Source organism: Chiloscyllium plagiosum, unplaced genomic scaffold, assembly GCF_037043375.1.
Source record: "Chiloscyllium plagiosum isolate Xiang-an unplaced genomic scaffold, Cpla_swu_hap1 HiC_scaffold_30, whole genome shotgun sequence".
Classification (NCBI taxonomy): domain Eukaryota; kingdom Metazoa; phylum Chordata; class Chondrichthyes; order Orectolobiformes; family Hemiscylliidae; genus Chiloscyllium; species Chiloscyllium plagiosum.
The window spans coordinates 3,100,921-3,122,810 of record NW_028270168.1 but is presented as its reverse complement, the minus strand read 5'-3'; the positions used below and the strand labels follow the sequence as shown (position 1 = coordinate 3,122,810).

At 43.7% G+C, this 21,890-nt stretch overlaps 1 protein-coding gene across 3 annotated transcripts in view; it reads right to left on the bottom strand.

Moving 5' to 3' along the window:
* The window catches only part of dcdc2b (doublecortin domain containing 2B), an 85,305-nt gene that overhangs the window by 1,170 nt on the left and 62,245 nt on the right, over positions 1-21,890 (bottom strand). For 2 of the 3 annotated variants that reach the window (XM_087976994.1, XM_087976996.1), the window contains 4 exons: positions 19,981-20,037; positions 15,277-15,463; positions 10,184-10,287; positions 5,177-5,864 (listed from right to left, as the gene is read on the bottom strand). In XM_087976994.1, the coding sequence (XP_087833120.1) occupies positions 5,805-5,864; positions 10,184-10,287; positions 15,277-15,463; positions 19,981-20,037 (408 nt within the window). In that variant the 3' untranslated portion in view covers positions 5,177-5,804. Of the gene's footprint in view, positions 1-5,176; positions 5,865-10,183; positions 10,288-15,276; positions 15,464-19,980; positions 20,038-21,890 lie in introns of those variants that run through there. The other variant, XM_087976995.1, reaches the window with a different exon arrangement.

Sequence of the window (21,890 nt, the reverse complement as noted above, 5' to 3'; positions counted from 1 at the left end):
AGAGCTTGTTGATAGTAAAATCACAAAACGGTGGAGGCTGTCTGTGAGAAACTGCGTGTGGAAGAATGGTATGGCAATGTCTCTCCACCATCTAAAGAAGAATAACCTACCGATAAAACACTGAGACGCTAAAGAAAATCATTTCCTCAAACACATAAGGGAGCAACAGTCACATTAACTACTCTTGGTTGTCATGGAGGTAGGAATTAAATTAAAGAAGGTAAAGTGTGCTTATCGCAGGTGTCAGTGAGTAAATACAACAGAGAACCCGGGCTGATATACAGACGTGTTGGAGGTGAGAAAGCAAATAATAGAAGCAAAGAGAGATTATAAAGAAGACAGGCAGTGGACATAATGGCGAATCCCAAAGTCTTCCATTAGGACAGCAATTGTAAAATAGTAGTAAAAGGATTAGGGCTGATTAGGAACCAAAAAAGCAGTTTACCCATGGAGCCAAGAAGTATGAATAAAGTGATACTTTTCATTTGTCTTTAAGTATGAGGCAGATGAAGACAAAGGAGGAAATGCCGTCACCACAAGGGTTGAAAATTGATAAGGTAGAAAATTGGATAAGCTGTTGGTAATTAAAATTGATCAGGCACTGGGACCCGATCCAAGAATATGAAATTAAGTGACAATGGAAATTGCAGAGGCTCTGGCAATAATTGTTCAATATTCCCTGGATTTGGGAGATGGAGGTTTGGAGATTTGCAAGCATGGGTGGCATGGTGGCTCAGTGGTTAACAGCACAGCACCAGGGACCTGACTTCAATTCCAGCCTTGGGCAACTGGCTATGTTAAATTTGCACATTCTACCCGTGTCTGCATGGGTTTCCAGTGAATGCTCCGGTTTCCTCCCACAGTCCAAGATGTGCAGGTTAGGTGAATTGCCCATAGTGTTCAGGGTGTGTGCATTAGCCAGGGGAAATGTTGAGTAATAGAGTTGGGGAATGGGTTTGAGTGGGATACTCTCTGGAGTGTTGGTGTGGACTTATTATGTTGAAGGGCCTGTTTCCACACTGTAGGTCTTGTATAATTATGCCCTTGTTCAAAAAAGATTGCGAAGCTAGGCCCTGCAATTATCAACCAGTCAGTCCAACATCAGTATTGGGGAAACTTCTAAAACAATTATTCAGGAAAGGATTGAAGAAGACCCATGGGTAATGGATCATTAGAGCCTGTTAATTTTTAAATGCAATTTTTTTTTGAAAAGTGAAAGCAACAATGAGGAGGGAAACGATAGCTGTCGCCTCCCTTCACCGAAGGAATCAGCTGATGAGTAGTTGGGTAGTTTTTGTTGCAATTAGTAAAGATGGTTTGAGAGGGGGCAGAAAACTCAGTCCTTTGCCACTGCCCCATGACCCTCTTTAAAACATGGGGTTGTGTGGAGAAGTGGCTGGATTTTCCATAACCCTGATTGGCAAACTACTTGCCAGCATGTAATTAGTGCTTGAATAAAACAAAGAACCGCAGATGCTAAAGATCTGGAACAAAATAGAAATGGCTGGAGAAATTGAACAGGTCCAGCAGCCTCTGTGGAGCGAAAAATGGAGTTAAAGTTTTGAGTGCATGGTCCCTTTTGTTTTTGTTTCTAGTGGGAGCTGATCATTTCAAATTGGGACTGATTGAGCCTTCTTCAGTACCTCAGATGACTCTGCCCAATATCTGCTTCAAGAGGCATTCGAGAGGGGCACTGGATAATTATCTGGCTGGAAAGGGTGTGCAGGGGTATGGGAGGAAGGCAGGAGATTGGTGTTAGATCATGATGCTCATTTGAAAAGCCATGATGGGCCAATGGTGCTCCAACGCTCCAACAATTCTGTGACTCTGTGAAAGTGAATCCAAGCTCAGCACTGAGTCAGTGTGTCGCTGAGCTGACTGCACTCTTTACAGCTCACTGTGTGTCTGACAAATGTTCCAACACTCTGCTGGTTCTCTCACATAAACTGTTTAAAACATTCTTTAAGTTTCACTTTAGTACTGATTTTGTCATTTGTACTCTGGATTGTTTTAAAATAATGCTCAAAATCTTTGCAGGGAACCTTGATTAAAGCAGAATAAAATTGTTCACCTGTCCAGAGGATTGAATGCTAGTTGTCCATACAGCAAACCCACTGAGATTGTACAATCCAGAGAGTGATCATCAATCTGGCCTCAATCTACAAATTCAAACCCAGGCTTTTGTGAGGAACTGAGGCCTTCACATCAAAAAATGACAATGAATACATTATGACAAGAGGTGCTTGAAAAGATACAGTTAATGTTGTTAATGTGAAACATTCATTTTCATTAGAAATTTCAGGTGTTGAGGAAAACATGATCAACTCAATTTTATTTTGGCTTCAGTGGAGGACAGACAGCAGCAAGTAGTGCTTGGTCCTGTTTTGGGCCATAGATTTTAGATAAAACATTTTGAGTGATTTGTTAGAATCTGGCAGTCAGCATTGTATTGTCAGAGTGTTCCGCGTTTACTGAGGCACATCCCATTACATACATGGACGCATTTGTAATGGGATAAAATTGGGACAAAATGTGTGGGGAGTGTGACAAGAAGATATTATGTTGAGCAGCCAGGCAGTGTGTAGGTATATAATATTCTGTTTATGAGAGATGTCTGACCTCTTTGGACAAGTGTATGTGTGTTCGCATGTATGTGTATTTGCATGTGTGCGTGTCAATCTGTATGTGAGAGGGAATGGTGTGTCTGAGAGTGTACTTGACTGTCTGTATGAGTGTTAATAATTTGTGTGTGTATTTGTGTATGCAGTTGTGTGTGTGACAGTATGTGTGGATGTATGTGTGTTAGTGGTGTTTGCGAGAGGGAGTGTGCGTGAGTGTGAGAGTGTGTGTGTGTGTGAATGTGTGTGCTATGAGTATAGAGTTGGGTGGTTATGTTGCAGCTGTACAGGACATTGGTTTGGATACTTTTGGAATATTATGTGCAATTCTGGTCTCCTTCCTATCAGAAGGCCATGGTGAAACTTGAAAGGGTTCAGAAAAGATTTACAAGGATGTTGCCAGGGTTGGAGGGTTTGAGCTATAGGGAGAGACTGAACAAGCTGGGGCTGTTTTCCCTGGAGCATCAGAGGCTGAGGGGTGACCTTATAGAAGTTTATAAAATATAGGAGGGCATGGATAGGGTAAATAGACAAAGTCTTTTCTCTGGGGTGGAAGGGGGTCTAAAACTAGATGGCATAGGTTTAGGGTGAGAGGGGAAAGATTTAAAAGGGACAACGTTTTCACACAGAAGGTGGTGTATGTATGGAATGAGCTGTGAGAGGAAGTGATGGACACTGGTACAATTACAACATTTAAAAGGCATCTGAATGGGGATATGAATAGGAGCAGTTCAGAGGGATATGGGCCAAGTGCTGGCAAATGGGACCAGATTAATTTAGAATATCTGGTCGGTATGGACGAGTTGGACCAAAGGGTTTGTTTTCATGCTGTGCATCTCTATGACTCTAATTTACCCCTCTACCTCGGATGCTCCAGGGAAAATAGCTCCAGCCTATTCAGTGTCTCCCTATCGCTCAAACCCTCCCACCCTGGCAACATCCTTTCCGATCCCTTTCAAGTTTAACAATATCATTCCTATAGCAGAGGGACGAGAATTTAATGCAGTATTCCAAAAGTGGCCTAACCAATGTCCTGTACAGCTGCAAGATGACCTCCCAACTTCTATATTCAATGCACTGACCAATAAAGGCAAGCATACCAAACGTCTTCTTCACTGTCCTGTGTATCTGCAATTCCACTTTCAAGGAACTATGGACCTGAACTCCAAGGTCTCTTTGTTCAGCAACACCACCCATGGCCTTTCCATTAAGTTTTTAATTTTCATAGAATTCCTACAGTGTGGAAGCAGGCTATCAATTCCACACCAATCCTCCAAAGATCATCCCACCCTGACCCATCTTCCTACCCTATTTCTGTAACTCTGCATTTCCCATGGCCAGTCCACCTAAGTTGTACGTATTTGGACTGTGGGAGGAAACCAGAGCACCCGGAGGAAACCCACGCAGACATGGGGAGAATTAGAATTAGAATTAGAATCCTTACAGTGTGGAAACAGGCCCTTTGGCCCATCAAGTCCACACTGACCCTCCAAAGAGTAACCCATTCCCTCTACGCTATACTTACCCCTGACTAATAACCCACATGATGGGCAATTTAGCATGGCCAATTCACCTAACCTGCATGTCTTTGGATTGTGGGAGGAAACCGGAGAACCCAGAGAAAACCCACGCAGACACGGGGAGAATGTGCAAACTCCACACACACAGTCGCCTGAGGGTGGAACTTAACCCAGGTCACTGGCGCTGTGAGGCAGCAGTGCTAACCACTGAGCCACTGCAATGCCCCATTTGCTTCACCAAAATGCAGCACCTCAAATTTATCTAAATTACACTTTATCTGCCACTCCTCGGCTCATTGGCCAAACTGATCAAGGTGAGATAGCTTTCTTCACTGTCCACTATAACACCAATTCAGGTGTCCATAGATGAAGCTCTTTGAGGATGTGTACATCAAGAAGGAATAGCAGTGTATGGGGTTATAGGATGGCAGAGAGTTGAACACAGAGCAGAAGTGGGTACTGCAGATGCTGGAGATTAGAGTCAAGATTAGAGTGGTGCTGGAAAAGCACAGCAGGTCAGGCAGCATCCGAGGAGCAGGAAAATCAATGTTTCAGGCAAAAGCCCTTCATCAGGAAAGGGATTTTGCCTGAAAAGTCGATTTTCCTGCTCCTCGAGAGTTGAACCCAGTTGTAGTGAGGACAGTGCAGACTGAGATACTGTGAGCTGAAGGGAGTGGAATAACGTGCAGCAATGAACAGGCCAGACAGCTGCTCACCGGGAAAGTGAAATTATAGTTATGACGTCGACTGCACACGCCCTTGTGTCATTCTTTGTGATTTTATGCAGATACTTGGTTTATTTCTACAAATCATTTCAGGCAGATATTGGAGTGACACACAGGCTGGGGATGTGGCGGTTGGTGCTGTGTTACTGTCACAGTCTCCCCCTCCCCACTCTCCCTCCCCCGCTAATGCTGAAGACTGACTTTGTCTCAGAGAGTCCAGTTCAGTCAAAGCAGCTGGGTTCAGTCAACTTCAGAGCTGAGGCTTGGAAAAAGTTTGTGAGAATAAAGGGCAAGAAAATAGTTTTCATTTGAAGGCTGAAATGTTTATTGTGAGCTGACACAGTCATCAAGTTGAATCTATTGTTAACAGTGAGATAGGGAGAGTGAAAGGGATTCACTGAAATAATAATGTTGTTTATTAATTTGGAAACTCAAATTTACTTTCTCTCAATTATCTGTTATTTTCTGCAAAGGCATTAACTCAAAGGATTAGACTGTTATGATTGATAACTTAATTCCACCACATTGTCCAAATATTCATTCTCCACATTTAAGCTTTGCTAGTGAATATTTAACCACTTGCGTTACAGTTGGGTCTGATCCTGTTCCCAGTCCTGCTCTGGAATCTCGCGTTCAGTTGACACACTCAGCCTTCCCACATTGACTCTTGATTAGCAACTTGGAGCAGTGAACTTTCTCTTCCTGGGGCGAATTGTGGAATCCTGATTGTTGACTCAGCTGAGATGAATTCACTCAGCACAATCCCCATAAATACAGCCTGGAGTCTTGCTGCTCAGTCTGGACAGTGTTTATGGTCATAAACATGACATAGCAGGAGTATGTTGTGGAGCTTTCGTTACTGCTTTTCGAAGAGGTGAAGGGTTATCACACAATGCAATGTCTAAAGTGTGTAACAATCTGTAGTTGATGCTGTTACCTCTTCAACATGATATTGTCTCCTCTTCAGGAATCACTTCATCTTCCACAGTTTCAGCTACTCTCTGCAAAATATCAAAGTGATCTTCTGAATATAATCCACTTTATTCCTATAACCTTTACATTCGGAGCATTCATCTCCTCACAAAATTAAATAAAATCACACATTCAGGAATAATCTGAAGTCAGACATAATTTCCTTCAATTACTTTGGTTACAAACATGAATTTCTAAATGCACCTAATATCCAGAGCCTCCGGGCAGAGTGACATGTTGGTAGAACTTGCAGGTGTTTTGTTTTGATAATGCTTTGGTTGTAAATTGTTTTCTGTCAATTTAATTTAGACTCAGTTACGAAAATAAATTGAAGTATTAATATGTAGGATGTCTGGAAGCAACGCAGTGGGAAGGTGAAGCAGTGTGGGCTTGTAGGCACAGAGTCAGACTGAGATTCACAGAGAATCCATTGTTGAAGTAAAAAAGCTTCTTCTTGCTGTTTCGTTCTCTTCTCTGAGGTCATCCCGTTATACAACTATACAAAATGCTGGTGCGGCCACACTTGGAATATTGCGTACAGTTCTGGTCCCCATATTTCAGGAAAGATGTGGAAGCATTGGAAAAGGTGCAGAGGAGATTTACCAGGATGTTGCCTGGTCTAGAGGGAAGGTTTTATGAGGAAAGGCTGAGAGACCTGGGTCTGTTCTCATTGGAAAGAAGAAGGCAAAGGGGGGATTTGATAGAGACATACAAGATGATCAGAGGATTAGATAGGGTAGACAGTTAAGGTCTTTTTCCTAGGATGATGACATCAGCGTGTACAAGGGGGCATAACTACAAATTGAGGGGTGATAGATTTAAGACAGATGTCAGAGGCAGGTTCTTTACTCAGAGAGTGGTAAGGGTGTGGATTGCCCTACCTGCCAATGTAGTCAACTCAGCCACATTAGGGAGATTTAAACAATCCTTGGATAAGCACATTGATGATGATGGGATAGTGTAGGGGGATGAGCTGAGAATAGTTCACAGGTCGGCGCAACATCGAGGGCCGAAGGGCCTGTTCTGCATTGTATTGTTCTATGTTCTATTAACCTGAGAGTCCAGCGTGCATTGTGGCCAGGATTTAATGTGGACAATAAGGGAGTTGCCCATCAGCTGGAAGAGCATGCTGACCCATGCTGCTTCCCTGGGAAATGCTTGATGAGATTTACATTCTGCTAGACTCCATTGAAGGCAGTACCCCACCCCAGCATGGAGACTTCACCAGGGACTTCCTGGGCACAGGTTAGGCTGGCAGCATAGGAGCCACAGGGAGGGGGTCACCACAGAGTGAGGGGCACAGTGGTTGTGGTTTTGAGGTGAGTATCATCAGCAAGGCTAGCATTTGGTATTCGTCCCTAATTGCCCTTGAACCTTGTGGCTCTCTAGACACTTTCAGAAGGCAGTGATGTGTCATCCACAGTCCTTTGGGTCTGAAGTCACATAGAGGCCAGAGCAGGTAAAGATGGCAAAGTTCCTTCACTAAAATGAAATGATTCAAAGGAATGATTTTATGACAGTAAATCAATGGTAATTTCACAATCACCATTTCTGAGGGTAAGCTTTTGATTTCAGTATTTTTAATTCACTCAGTTTAAATCTCATTGGATGTCATCAGAGAATCATAATATCACAGAACCCCTACTGTGTGAAAGCAGGCCATTTGGCCCACTGAGTCCACACTGACCCTCTGAAGAGCATCCCACCCAGACCCACCCCTGTAACCCTGCATTTCCCATGGCCAATCCACCCCTTCCTGCACATCTTTGTTCTGTGAGATGTCAGGGTCATGGTGGGATTTGAAATCATGGCCCTAGAATATTAGCCTGGATGACTGGTCCAGTGGCATTACCTGGAGGTGCCAATCTTCCCCAATCAACAGGCAAGGCAGGAAATGATATTCAGCCACACTGGATACGGTGTCCCTCGATCATGTATTGAGTGCATGTGAATGTGCTCCCCGCAAACATCCACTTCCAATCCGGCCACATCTCCTTACAGACCCCAGGCAGACCACCAGGCAAGCTTTGCTGAACAGCCATTAGGAGTTGCAGAAAGCCATGTGACTCCCAATTAATCAGTGAGTCACTGCAAACTTTCCTTGTATTCAGCCGGAGCTGCTGTTCAGTGGTTTGCTAATTGATGTCTTGCTCTGAGATGGTAAGTTGATCCTTAGACTGTCTGGCTTCATGGATTTATTCATGTAAATTACAGTTCTTCTCCCAATGGAAGAAGTGCCACAATATTTTCAAAACTGGAAAAAGGCAACTGAGCAATATTCCTATCATATTTTGGGCCAGGATTTAAATTCTCCTGCTAATGGACAAAAAAGCTTTAAGCACCTGCACCCTTCCAGTCAATGTCAAGTGATCTGCTTTGAGAGCGAAATGTAGTTCAATTGATTCCTTCAAATTTCTGGGCAGGTAGATGTAATACTTTGGTAGCTAGCTGTGTCTATTAGGAATGCTGGCCTGAATTTATTGCCTCAGATATAAATGTGGGAGGCTTTCTTGCTGTTGCCAGATTGATTTGTGGTTTCCTGTATAATTTGAGGGCCTGTATCCCCACTTCGTAGGATGATAGGCTGGATTAAATTTCACAGGATTTCCTGATGAAGGGCTTTTGCCCGAAACATCGATTTTCCTGCTCGTCAGATGCTGCCTGACCTGCTGTGCTTTTCCAGCACCACTCTAATCTAGACCCTGGATTAAATTTCACTTTATACTCTTTAGATTAGATTAGATTACATTACTGTGTGGAAACGCAACCCACCCATACCCCTACATTTACCACTTACCTAACACTATGGGCAATTTAGCATGGCCAATTTATCTTTGGACTGTGGGAGGAAACCGGAGCACCCGGAGGAAACCCACGCAGACATGGGGAGAACGTGCAAACTCCACACAGTCAGTCGCCTGAGGCGGGAATTGAACCCGGGTCTCCGGCGCTGTGAGGCAGCAGTGCTAACCACTGTGCTACCGTGCCACCCACAAAGTGACTATTTCTTGAATATATGGCATATCATCAGTAACAGGAAATTTATGGAGATAAGTTCCCAGCGAATCCAATTTTAGTTTGTTAATTCAAATTCAAATTTAGCTTTTCCTTTTTGAATGTAACTCCTTTCACTGAGGCTTAGGGGCTATTTTATATTGATACAAGCTTAGGGGCTATTTTATATTGATACAAACTAGGGAACATCCCAACCATCAAAGTCCCTTGGATGGACATTCCTCTTAGCCTTGCAAACTGTATACCTATAGAGAAAAGCACAATGTGTTAACTGGTCCATTAAGTTGTACAAATGAATAAAAATGTATTTAGAAGCACATCAAAGGCAAACTATGTTGTTACAACCTCTTTAAGTATTTTGTTCCCATGAGTGGCTGTGTCAACAGATCACCTGCTGAATGTATATAAATACAGCTTTTAAATTAAGGCAAGCATTCCTAATAGTTACAGCTATCAAACTAAACCATTCGCACCCATCTGTCCAGAATTTGAAAGAACCAATACAATTATATTTTGATTTCAAAGCACATGACCCGATACTGAGTGGGCAGGATGGGGGTGGGGGTGGGGAGAGGGGTGCAGGGAAGTGTGCAGATACTTAGTTTTGCTTTTAAATTCAACAGCAAACTGGAATTTACATCCCAGTGTATGATAGCAATGTTTCCAGCATAACTTCCTTCAGCTTTGAATGGCTGGTGCTACTTTCTCCATTGGGAAAAGTACTGTAAGATATTAGAAAAATTAGTGATGCTGGTCAGTATAAGAATCAACTTATATTTGAAAGCCCTATGATAAAACACTTACTATATAGCATCTAACAGTGACATCTGAAGATATCAAACATTGAACACTTGCTTTCCAGAGTGTTCTTGACTGCACAGCTGGATGTGAATGTGACAGCTGCACAGAGGAAAGGGTTGTATTGGGATTTTCAAACAGCCACTCCAGCACACAACAATAATGTGAGGAATTGCACTCAATTTCCAGAGGTCCTCACAATCGAGATCCAGTGCAGAGCGGGAGTTTTGATGCATTTTTACCCAATCAAACAGCCACAGGATATGACATAGAGTTGGGAAGACTGAAAGGAACTGATTCTCCTGCAAATAAAAATCACACTCAGCATTTGTCAGCCGACCGGTGTCTCTATGAGCAAGCAGAAATGCAGCCTAACATTGCACGTTTATTCCACTTGAACATACATTGGTTACAGGAAAATCTGCCCCTCAAGTTACTCCCATCTGTCAAACCCACAGAGAAGGAACTGTGCTCACAGTGAGGCTGAAATTGAAAATTAACCTGGAGTAACATTGCAGTTAAAATAATTTCTCACCTTATCAATTGGCAGTTCCACCTTGGTATTTTCATCATCAGGAATCTCCTGAGCTCCTTGCAGCTCAGCTCGTTTCTCAGTGACTTTAAAAACACTCCTTTTGTCTGATGGATAGAAAGATGATTAAATTGACTGCAGCAGTCAATGAAATAAAAAAATGACAGTATCTCAATTAACATGCACATTGCAAGGAACATTGTCCTAGCTAGCTCATCAGTAAAACCGCTGGAGTGTAGCTCAACATTAGCAATTCCTCTGAAACCTCTAACCTGCTGAATCATCTCACGAAATGGTGAACTGACTGGTGCCAAACTATGTTAACAACATCGACTGGAACATTTGAGGTAGATTCCAGATAGACTTAAATCCGACTCGACTAGGAATAAAGTGATTGTTGAGGCTTTTACATGTGGATGCACCATCCCCCGCTGCTTCTGTCCAATAGGCAATGTACAACCGAGTTGTTGTGTGACGTTTCTGGAGCTGTTGTGATGAGATAAAGCACTATACTGTGTGAAAGGCTTCTTGTCTTTGCTGTTCCTCCATCACCAACAAAACATTGCAGATGGTCAAAAGATTTTTAAAACAACTTAACATTATCTGATTCAGGTAAGATCTGATCCAGTTAAGAACTGAGAAAATAATTCTGGAGTTTCTCATGTTCCTCAATCAATAACTTGATTAACAATCAGTTTTTAAAAGTATTTCTAAGGAATTAATAAAAACAGATTAAAATCATATTCAAAGTTGAGCAATTGCTACATTAAACATACAGTCTTTCATTTTCATATATAAAAGAGTTTCTTTCGATGTTTAGATAAGTTAACAAAAATGAGAACTGTTCCTAAAGGAAGTGATGATTTGGAGATGCCGGTGTTGGGCTGGGATGTACAAAGTTAAAATCCACCCAACACCAGGTTATAGTCCAACAGGTTTATTTGGAAGCGCTAGCTTTCCAGGCACTACCTCTTCATCAGGCGGTTGTTGGTATGAGATAATTAATAATGGAAAATAAGGAGATGGCAGATGAATTTGAACAGGTATTTTGCATCAATTTTCACTGGAGGAAATAGGATGGATCCCAGAAGTAGATGAAAATCAAGAAGTGGAAAGGAGGAAAGAACTCAAGTAAATTAAAATTGCTCTGGGAAATGATCCTGATGCTTTGTTGGAAGTGCAGGCTGGTAGCACCTGCTTTCCTGATGGACCTAAGGGTCTTCAAACACATGGCTAGTCAGATGAACACAAAAGTTACCAGAGAAATTCAGCAGGTGTGGAAACAACATTTTTGAGTCCGGTACGACTTCTTCAGGAGTGAAAGGAGTCGGAATTTGTATTAAATATTTTTGATTGAGGTGGAGGAGGGGTGACGGGAACAGATGACATCGAGGTCCCGGTGTATGAGACCAAGAGGTTGTTAGGGGTGGAGAATGACAATAAGAGATGGAACATGGGTGTACCTCGAGGTGTGAAAGAGAGACATTGGGTCTTCCGTACAGAGAGCAAAGTAAACAAAGCACAACCACAGCAAAGTTGGGGTGGGGTCACGGTGGAGGGAATGTAATAAAAATAGAGACCAGATGTAAAGTAGTCAGCCTCCGAACTTGTGCAATATAATGTTGAGCCTTCAAGGCTGTTAAGAGCCTCAGTGGAGGTACAGTTTCTTGAACTTGTGTTGTGCTTCATTTGAACATTACATCAGGCCCAGGATAGAGATGTTAGTGGGAGAGCATGGTGAATTATTGAAATGGTAAGCAACTGGAAGGTCAGGCTTGTTCCTACAGACACAGCGAAGGTGTTCCATAAAATGGTCACTGAGTCCATAACCGTTTATGACTCAATGGGAGGGCAGGGAGACGGATGGGTCTGTAAAGATCAGTCCATGATGTTGGGAGACTGTCTCCCATGGCTGTTATACCAGAGGAAGGACAAGGAAGGGGGTGAGTCAATCACACCTGGGTGATAGCGAGCAGGTATAGCTGGGTCGGCTTGTCACGGATCTATTTTGGAGAATACCTGAGATTTTCCAGCTAGCAATTGTGCCCCCCCCCCCCCCCCCCACCTCCCCAAAGCAGGCGAAAGTGAGTATTGCAGATGTTGGAGATCAGAGTCAAGATCAGAGTGGTGCTGGAAAAGCACAGCAGGTCAGGCAGCATCCGAGGAGCAGGAAAATTGACGTTTGGGCAAAAGCCTTTCGGCGATTTTCCTGCTCCTCGGATGCTGCCTGATCTGCTGTGCTACTCCAGCACCACTCTAATCTCATCCTCCCCGAAGCAGCCTTTGAAAGGGTAACTGCCTGGAGGCAGCGTCCTAGCAATGGGTAGATAGGCCGGTACTCAGGCCGGCTGCCTCCTGATTCAGTTCTTGACTTCATCCTCCTTATGGTGTGAGGGGGCACGGTGTTGAACCAGACACTAACGGCTCCTTGGTCAGAGAGATACAGCTATTCTCCAGAGCCTCCTATTGGCCCACTGCTTTAATTGAATGGCAGGTTTACGCTCTGGTCATTTACTAGTACCCAACCAACTTGGAAAAAAATGGTGGGCAGTGGTTATTTCCAACACAGAAGGGGCTTCAGACCTTGATTTGAGCCAGACATGTGTGAGAGAGTGTGTTGAGCGAGAATGTGTGAGTGAGAGAGTGTGTGTGGGAGTGGAAATGAGAAAATGTGTATGACTGTGAATATGTGTTTCCATGAATGTGCAGGTGTGTATGGGACTGTGAATGAGTGAGACAACTTGGTGTGTGGGTGTGTGTGTGTGTGGGTGTGTGTGTGGGGGTGTGTGGGTGTGTGTGTATTTGTGGGTGTGTATATGGGGGTGTGTGGGGGTGTGTGTGTGTGTGGTATGTGGGTGGTGAGTGTGTTTTGTGTGTGTGGGTGTGTGTCCGTGTGTGTGGGTGTGTGATGTGTGTGTGGTGTGTGTGTTTTGTCAGTGTGGGTGTGTGGATGTGTGTGTGGGTGTGTGTGTGTTGTGTGTGAGTGTGTGTGAGGGTGTGTGGTGTGTGTGTGGGTGTATGTTTGTGGTATGGGTGTGTGTGGTGTGTGTGGGTGTGTATGTGGTGTGTGTGTGTTTGTGGTGTGTGTATGTTGTGTGTGTGGTCTGCGTGTGTGTGCGGTGTGTGTGTGTGCGGTGTGTGTATGTGGTGTGTGGTGTGTGTGGTGTGTGTATGTTGTGTGTGTAGTGTGTGTATGTGTGTGTTTGTGGTGTGTGGTGTGTGTGGTGTGTGTGTGGTGTGTTTGTGGTGTGTGGTGTGTATGGTGTGTGTGTGGTGTGTGTATGTGTGTGTTTGTGGTGTGTGGTGTGTATGGTGTGTGGTGTGTGTGGTGTGTTTGTGGTGTGTGTGTGTGGTGTGTGGTGTGTGTGTGTTTGTGGTGTGTGTTGTGTGTGGTGTGTATGTGCGTGTGTGTGTATGCGGTGCGTGTGTGTATGGTGTGTCTGTGTGGGGTTGTGTGTGTGTGCTGTGTGTGTGCTGTGTGTGTGGGTGGGTGTGTTTGTGTGTGTGGGTGTGTGTTGTGTGTGTGTATGCGGCGCGCGTGTGTGTGGGTTTGTGTGTGTGTGGTGTGTGTGTGTGGGTGGGTGTGTGTGGTGCGTGTGCGTGTGTGTGGGTGTGCGGTGTGTGTGTGGGTGTGTGTTTGTGGTATGTGTGTGTGGGTGTGTGTATGGTGTGTGTACGTGTGTGTGTGTGTGGATGTGTGGTGTGTGCGGGTGTGTGTGTGGTGTGTGTATGTGTGTGTGTATGTGTGTGTGGTGTGTGTAAGTTGTGTGTGTGGTGTGTCGTATGTGTGTGTTTGTGGTGTGTGGTGTTTGTGTGGGTGTGTGTTTGGTGTTGTGGGTGTGAGGTGTGTGGTGCGTGTGGTGTGTGTGCTTGTGGTGTGTCGTGTGTGTGTGTGTGTGTTGTGTGTGGTGTGTGCGTGCGTGTGTGTGTGTGGTGTGTGTGTGGTGTGTGTATGTGTGTGTTTGTGGTGTGTGGTGTGTGTGGGTGTGTGTTTGTGGTGTGAGTGTGAGGTGTGTGGTGTGTGTGGTGTGTGTGTGTGGTGTGTGTGTTTATGGTGTGTCGTGTGTGTGTGGGTGTGTGTGTGTTTGTGGTGTGTGTTGTGTGTGGTGTGTGCGTGCGTGTGTGCTTGTGTGTGTGTGTGTGTGGTGTGTGTAGGTGTGTGTGTGGTGTGTGTGTTTGTGGTGTGTGCGTGGGTGTGTGTTTGTGGTGTGTGGTGTATGTGTGTGGGTGTGTGTTTGTGGTATGTATGTGGGTGTGTTTGTGGTGTGTGTGGTGTGTGGGTGTGTGTGTGGTGTGTGTGTGGTGTGTGTGTGTGTGTGGTGTGTGTGTGGTGTGTGTGTGCAGTGCGTATGTGTATGGTGTGCGTGTGGTGTGTGTGTGGGTGGGTGTGAGTGAGTGTGTGTGTGGGTGGGTGTGAGTGAGTGTGTGTGGTGTGTGCGGGTGAGTGTGTGTGTGGGTGTGAGTGAGTGTGTGTGTGGTGTGGGTGGATGTGAGTGTGTGTGTGTGCGTGTGCGTGTGTGTGCTTGTGTGTGGTGTGTGTGGGTGTGTGTGTGCGTGTGTGGTGTGTATGGTGTGTGTGGTGTGTGTGCGTGGTGTGGGTGTGTGCTTGTGTGTGTGTGTGTGTGTGGTGTGTGTGCGTGTGTGTGCGTGTGTGTGCGTGTGTGGTGTGTGTGTGTGTGAGAGAGTGAGTGTATGTGTGAGGAAAAGAGGGAGAGTGTGTTGGAGAGAGGGAAAGTGTGTGGGAAAAAGAAGAGAGTGGGAGTGAGAGAGTTCGGGTATGTGTTTGAATGTAGAATGCTGATAGTGAAATAAAACTGAAGTAGATTGTTTTACAAGGTTAACAGCCTCTCATTCTCTCGAGCAGGAGATTAACATTTCTTTATTTGCTGATTGTTGATAATATTTGACTGCATTCCATCCACGGCAGGAACATGAAAATATCCCAAAAACAACATGAATCATAGCATGACCTCAAACCCTTATGAGCAAAGGTGAAAATTGGAGAGAAGATTATCAAGGCGAGAGTGTTACTTTGATTTCCTGTTAGTGTTAGATGTGCTTAACAAAACTTCAGCTTTGAAAATGAGAATTCTTACCTTTGGCAGAATCCCTGAGGTGTGGATTGTTTATCAGATTCCGATTTGATTTCACTCGAACGGGCTTTGCAAAGATGATAGATTCCTGGCTGTTGTTCTTTCTTCCCTTCCTCTTCACCATCGGAGGCGAGACAAGGATTTGACCTGTTCCTGTATCTCCTGTCGACTGGACTCTCCTCTTATCTGACTGGAAATAGATTGGAATCTTCATTAAAATTCCATTTGCAAAACTGCTACCACTTTATTTTTGTGAACTCATTCCCAGGTTGTGGTTGCTGCTGCCTGCGCTCCCACACGTCCATCACCCAGTCGTTCTGGAGAAGATGGGAAGGAGTTTCCTTCCTGAACCATTGTAGGTACACTCACAGAGCTGTTGGGAAGGGACCTCCCCTTATCTTCCTATTACTTACTGCCTAATGTACACATCTCACTTCCCCTTTAATGAAGCCGGATTTCGGACTTTAGTAAGGTGTTTGATAAGGTTGCCCATGGTAAATTAATGGAGTAAGTGAAGTTACATGGTGTGCAGGGTGTTCTAGCTCGGTGGATAAAGAACTGGTTGAGCAACAGGTGACAGAGAGTAGTAGTTGAAGGGAGTTTCTCGAAATGGAGAAAGGTGACCAGTGGTGTTCCACAGGGGTCAGTGTTGGGGTCACTGTTGTTTGTAATATACATAAATGATCTGGAAGAGGGCACTGTTGGTATGATCAGCAAGTTTGCAGATGACATAAAGATTGGTGGAGTAGCAGAAAGCATAAGGGACTGTCAGAGAATACAGGAGGATATACATAGACTGGAGAGTTGGGCGGAAAAGTGGCAGATGGTTTTCAATCCAGACAAATGTGAGGTGATGCATTTAGGCAAGTCTAATTCTAGAGCGAATTATACAATGAACGGAAGAGTCTTGGGAAAAGTTGATGGGCAGAGAGATCTGGGAGTGCAGGTCCATTGTACCCTGAAGGTGGTTGCACAGGTGGATAGAGTGGTCAAGAAGGCATATAGTATTCTTGCCTTCATTGGACGGGGTATTGAGTATAAGAACTGGCAAGTCATGTTAAAATTGGACAGGACGTTGGTTTGGCTGCGTTTAGAATACTGTGTACAGTTCTGGTCGCCACGTTACTAAAAGGATGTGGATGCTTTGTGAGAGGGTGCAGAGAAGGTTTACGAGGATGTTGCCTGGTATGGAAGGTGCTAGCTATGAAGAAAGGTTGAGTAGGTTAGGTTTGTTTTCATTAGAAAAAAGGAGATTGAGGGGAGACCTGATTGAGGTTTAAAAAATCAGGAAGGGTATAGACAGGGTGGATAGAGACAAGTTTTTTCCCAGGGTGAAGGATTCAATAACGAGAGGTTATGCTTTCAAGGTGAGAGGTGGCAAGTTTAAGGGGGATACACGCAGTAAGTACTTCACACAGAGGGTGGTGGGTGTTTGGAACACTTTGCCAGCAGAGGTGGTAGAGGCAGGCACGGTAGATTCATTTAAGATGCGTCTGGACATAGGTGGGGAGCAGAGGATACAAATGCTTAGGAATTGGGCAGCAGGTTTAGACATTACATTTGGATCGGCTCAGGCTTGGAGGGACGAAGGGCCTATTCCTGGGCTGTAAATTTTCTTTTATCTTTGTTCTATTTCTCCACAGAATGCAGAGCCCCCTTTAGGCCCCACTCAAGGAAGTTGCAGAATTCTGATTTATCCTTTCAAATTTCCAAACATATGAAAGTAAAATACCACAGATCCTGAAATATGAAATAAAAAAACAGGCAAAGCTCGAGAAACTCAGCAGGTCTGGCAGCATCTGTCCAGAAGAAAACAGTTACTTCTGGCAATTCCAGCTCAGTGATCTTGGATTCATTTGGACACCTAACCCATTGCCCTGGTTTAACACAGAGAAGTGCAAAAAGAAAATCAAAGGAGGAAAACCAGAGAATTCCAGCGCAGTTAGCCTTACGTCTGTGGTGGGACAAATAGTTGGAGTCTATAATCAAGGATAAAGTAACTTAACATCTTGAAAAGTTTCAGTTAAACAGGGAGAGCCAGATGGATATAGGACAGGTAGGTCATGCCTGACAAACCTCACGGAATGTTTTGAAGAGGTGACTAAGGTAATGGTCAGGGGGATGTCTATGGATGTTGTCATATGGACTTTCAGGAGGTATTTGATAAAGTCCCACATAAGAGACTGTTAAGTAAGGTAGAATCCCATGGAACTGAGGGCAAATTACTGACATGGCTGGGAAAAATGGTTGAGTAGCAAGTGACAGAAAATAAGGATAATGAGTAGGTACTCAAATTGGCAACATGTGACCAGTAATGTCACACATGGACCTGTATTAGGGGCCTCAGTTGTTCACATTATTTATTAAAGATATGGGTGATGACATAAAAAGTCATATATCCAAATTTGCTGTTGACACAATATTGGGTAACATTGTAGATGATAGCATATAATTACAAAGGAATATTGAAAGACTGGGTTAATGGGCAAAACTGTGGCAAATGTAGTTCAATGTCAGCAAATGTGAGGTCATCCATCTTGGGCTGAGAAAAGACAGATCAGGGGATGGTATGAAGCTAAATACAGTGGGTATCTGTGGTGTAAAATTATGTCCCAATACATGTGTGAATCATAATGTAACACATGTATTGGGCCAAGCAGTGGAATGTGGTGTAAAATTCCAAGCAGTGGAATGTGGTGAAACGGTTAAAAATTATGTCCCAATACATGTGTGAATCTAACCGGAATGGAGGTGTTGCTTAGTCCCGTGTGAATCTTCTTATCTGTATGTAACCAGAATGGAATGTGTTTTTTAGCCTTGCTCTGCTGTTCACATGAATGTTTATATCTGGAAAAGAGTATATCAGCTGGAAACGTCTCCAGTTCGGTGAGTCTGCTCCGGGGTTACGTTTAACTGCCGAGCGTGGGTTGTTGGCAACCGCTCTACGAGAACTGACGGCTCCCAGTTCCGGTAACATGTAGAGTGAGTATAAGCCAGACCCGGGAGTCTGCTCCGGGGTTACGTTTAACCGCCGAGCGTGGGTTGTTGGCAACCGCTCTACGAGAACTGACGGCTCCCAGTTCCGGTAACATGTAGAGTGAGTATAAGCCAGACCCGGGAGTCTGCTCCGGGGTTACGTTTAACCGCCGAGCGTGGGTTGTTGGCAACCGCTCTACGAGAACTGACGGCTCCCAGTTCCGGTAACATGTAGAGTGAGTATAAGCCAGACCCGTTGTAAGATGAGACCTGGTTTTGGCGACGCTGCGGGGAATAAAATGCTCATATTCTAGCAGACTCGCCTCTTGGTCGTTTGTTCTGTGTCAGACTACTCTCCTACGAACCTGACCTTGAGAATTTTTTAAAACAGTATCCAAGGAAATTTGGGGGTTCAAGTACAGAGATCTTTAAAATGTCACAAACAAATACAGAAAATAATCAAGGAAGCTAATGAAGTGCTGACCTTTATTCGCAGAGGACTGGAATACAAGGATACAGATGTTAAGCTGCAGTTACACAAAACCCTGATTAGATCTCACTGGGAGCACTGTGAGCAGATCTGGGCACCAACCCTCAGGAAGGATAGGTTAGCTTTGGAGGGAGTACAATGTAGCTTTACAAGAATGTTACCTGGACTTCTGGGGTTAGGTTATTAGGAGAGATCACACAAATGAGGCCTATTTTCTCAGGAATTTAGAAGGTTAAGAGATAATCTAATCAAAGTTTTCAGGCTATTAACAGATAAAGACAGGGTAGATAAAGATAAACTGCTTCCACCAGTTGGGATTCTAGAACTAGGGACACAGTCTGAGAGTTAGGGCCACAGTGGCACAGTGGTTAGCACTGCTGCCTCCCAGCGCCAGAGACCCAGGTTCAATTCCTGCCTCAGGCAACTCTCTGTGTAGAGTTTGCATATTCTCCCCGTGTCTGCGTGGGTTTCCTCCGGGTGCTCCGGTTTCCTCCCACAGTCCAAAGATGTGCAGGTCAAGTGAATTGGCCATGCTAAATTGCCTGTAGTGTTAGGGGAATGGTTCTGGGTGGGTTGCTCTTCGGAGGGTTGGTGTGGACTTGTTGGGCCAAAGGGCCTGTTTCCACACTGTAAGTAATCTAATCTAAACCATTCAGGAGAGATGTAAGGGAGCACTTCCACATGCAAAGGGTGGGAGAGGTTTGGAACTCTCTTCCACAAAAAGACAGTGGATGCTGGATCAGTATTTTAATTTTAAATCTGAAAAGGATATATTTTTGCTAAGCAAAGGTGTTAAGGGATATGGGCCAAAAGGCAGGTAAATGGAGTGGCCATGATCTCATTGAATGGCAGAAGAGTCACAAAGGGCTGAATAGCTTCCTCCTGCTTCTGTGTTGTGTTCCACCCATTTATCCATCAGAAAAACTGGTTTGGATAGATGTAGAATTAAAAGATGCATGGCAAAAGTAATGAAATCACAGACCAATTTCATTAAAACCCCTCTCGCGTCTGCACTGGTTTTCTGATTAATTCCAATGCTTTTTGCTCAGTGATTCCCTCTGGTGGCATGAAGAGTAGCTGCCTCTCCTTGGTTGTGATTACACCACATGATAAACACTGCTCAATAAAATAGATTTGGTAATAAACAGTTTATCAGTGCAAGGAAGATCACCATCCTTCATTGTAAAGGCTGAGGAGGTGGGACAGCTCATTCTGTGAGTCTGAGCCTGTCTGATCATTACCTGAACAGCTGAAGGCAACAGCGCAGAATCACTGATTCCATCTCGGGATAGAACATACTGTTTCACACAACAGAAACAAACAATTGACAATAATTAGTGGCATAATAATTTGTTTTTCATTTTCATATCATATAATTTTAAATTAAAAGGCGCTGTGTCAATCTTATAAAAGTTAAATTACATTTAAACACTTGTGTACTGAAAGCTCTTTCAGAAACTGTTGAAACATGATTTCACAATCTTATAGTTTCAAAAGAAAATAATTTTTCAAGGTTTACAGATGAACAACAACTACTTGGGTGAGATGCTGAAGACACCTGCCCGTCTTAGTAACAATTAATGAAACAGTAATGGTAGAAACATAAAATGGGAAATGTATATGAGCTGAGAAGGAGCCATAATATAGAAAGGACCAGAGGTATCTCTTTCCTTTAGGGAGGGAGAGAATTGGTTACATGCAGAGTGAGGGTAACCAGTCCACAACTGTGAGATAAGGTGATGAGGAAGGCCTCCACAAAGGCAGTACAGTAATCGAATCAACACTCTGAGTTATGGTGTTTGTAATCAAACAGTTCAGTGTTATTACTCACTTCCAGAGCAGGTTAGACTTGAACCTTGGTCCCCTAGCTCAGATGTAGGGAGAAAGTGAGGTCTGCAGATGCTGGAGATCAGAGCTGAAAATATGTTGCTGGAACAGCGCAGCAGGTCAGGCAGCATCCAGCGAACAGGAGAATCGACATTTCGGGCATAAGCCCTTCTTCAGGAATCCTGAAGAAGGGCTTATGCCTGAAACGTCGATTCTCCTGTTCCCTGGATGCTGCCTGATCTGCTGCGCTGTTCCAGCAACACATTTTCAGCTCAGATGTAGGGACACTACCACCTGCACCAGAAAAGTGCTAATTCTTTTACCTATTTTCTGTGTCACACTCTAGTCATCTAACCAAAGCAAACCGACTAACTACATACAAGCAAGAATCAGATTAGATGAGATTATAATGAGCTGTAAATTATAGCTGTGTGCTTGTGGAGGTGTCATGTATGATTTATGTCTACACTTACTGCTGGAATGATAATATGTTCTGTAATTACTTCTGTTGTGTGTTGAAGATGAGGTTTCGACATTGGGCAAGCATTTTTATTTCTGTCAATGGTTAAACATCCAGTACCATCGGTATCTCAACAGAAATATTCTGCCCAGTTCCGATTAAGTGAAGAAGGATTGTGTAACTGTAACTGGGAAAATTTCTGATCAATGGGTTTAAATACTGGATTGAATTTGAAACCATTTGCCACACTGTAAAATGTGTTGGTTTATCAATTTTGCTTAAATTGAACTTAGGGACTTGCCCTCTCACATTTGCTACGATTTGTAAGAGCCATTGAATCAGAAACACAGAATGTATTAACATGGTGACTATCAGATCATGGCCTATGTCTCAGGAGGAAGCTGGAGCTATTAGCAGATACAGCTATTAAATATTAACATAAGTTAATGTAAAGATGATGCTCCTATCAAAAATAGAATTCTGTGCCTCTGTGTTTTGAACAGTTTGAACAAACATAATATAAAATTCCATTTGTCAACACAAGTTATAGAAACCTTTGCTGTCAGTCAGCACCTGACTTAGGAATGGCTGCCAGCCCCTTGGCTTTGTTAAAAGAGCATACAGACTGTTTTTCACCTAAATATATGAGTCAATTTACTAAAAATAACACAGGAGCTTTGAGCACTAAGCGACTATATTTCTTCCAATTTAGGTTTAGATTTAGATTTATTTAATATTGTCACTTGTATCGAGGTACGGTGAAAAGTGGATAGTATCACTACATTGTGGTGCCATCTTGGATTACAGCATAAGTTACTGAATAAATTTTATAAATGGGAAACTACTGAATAAATTGGTATTAAA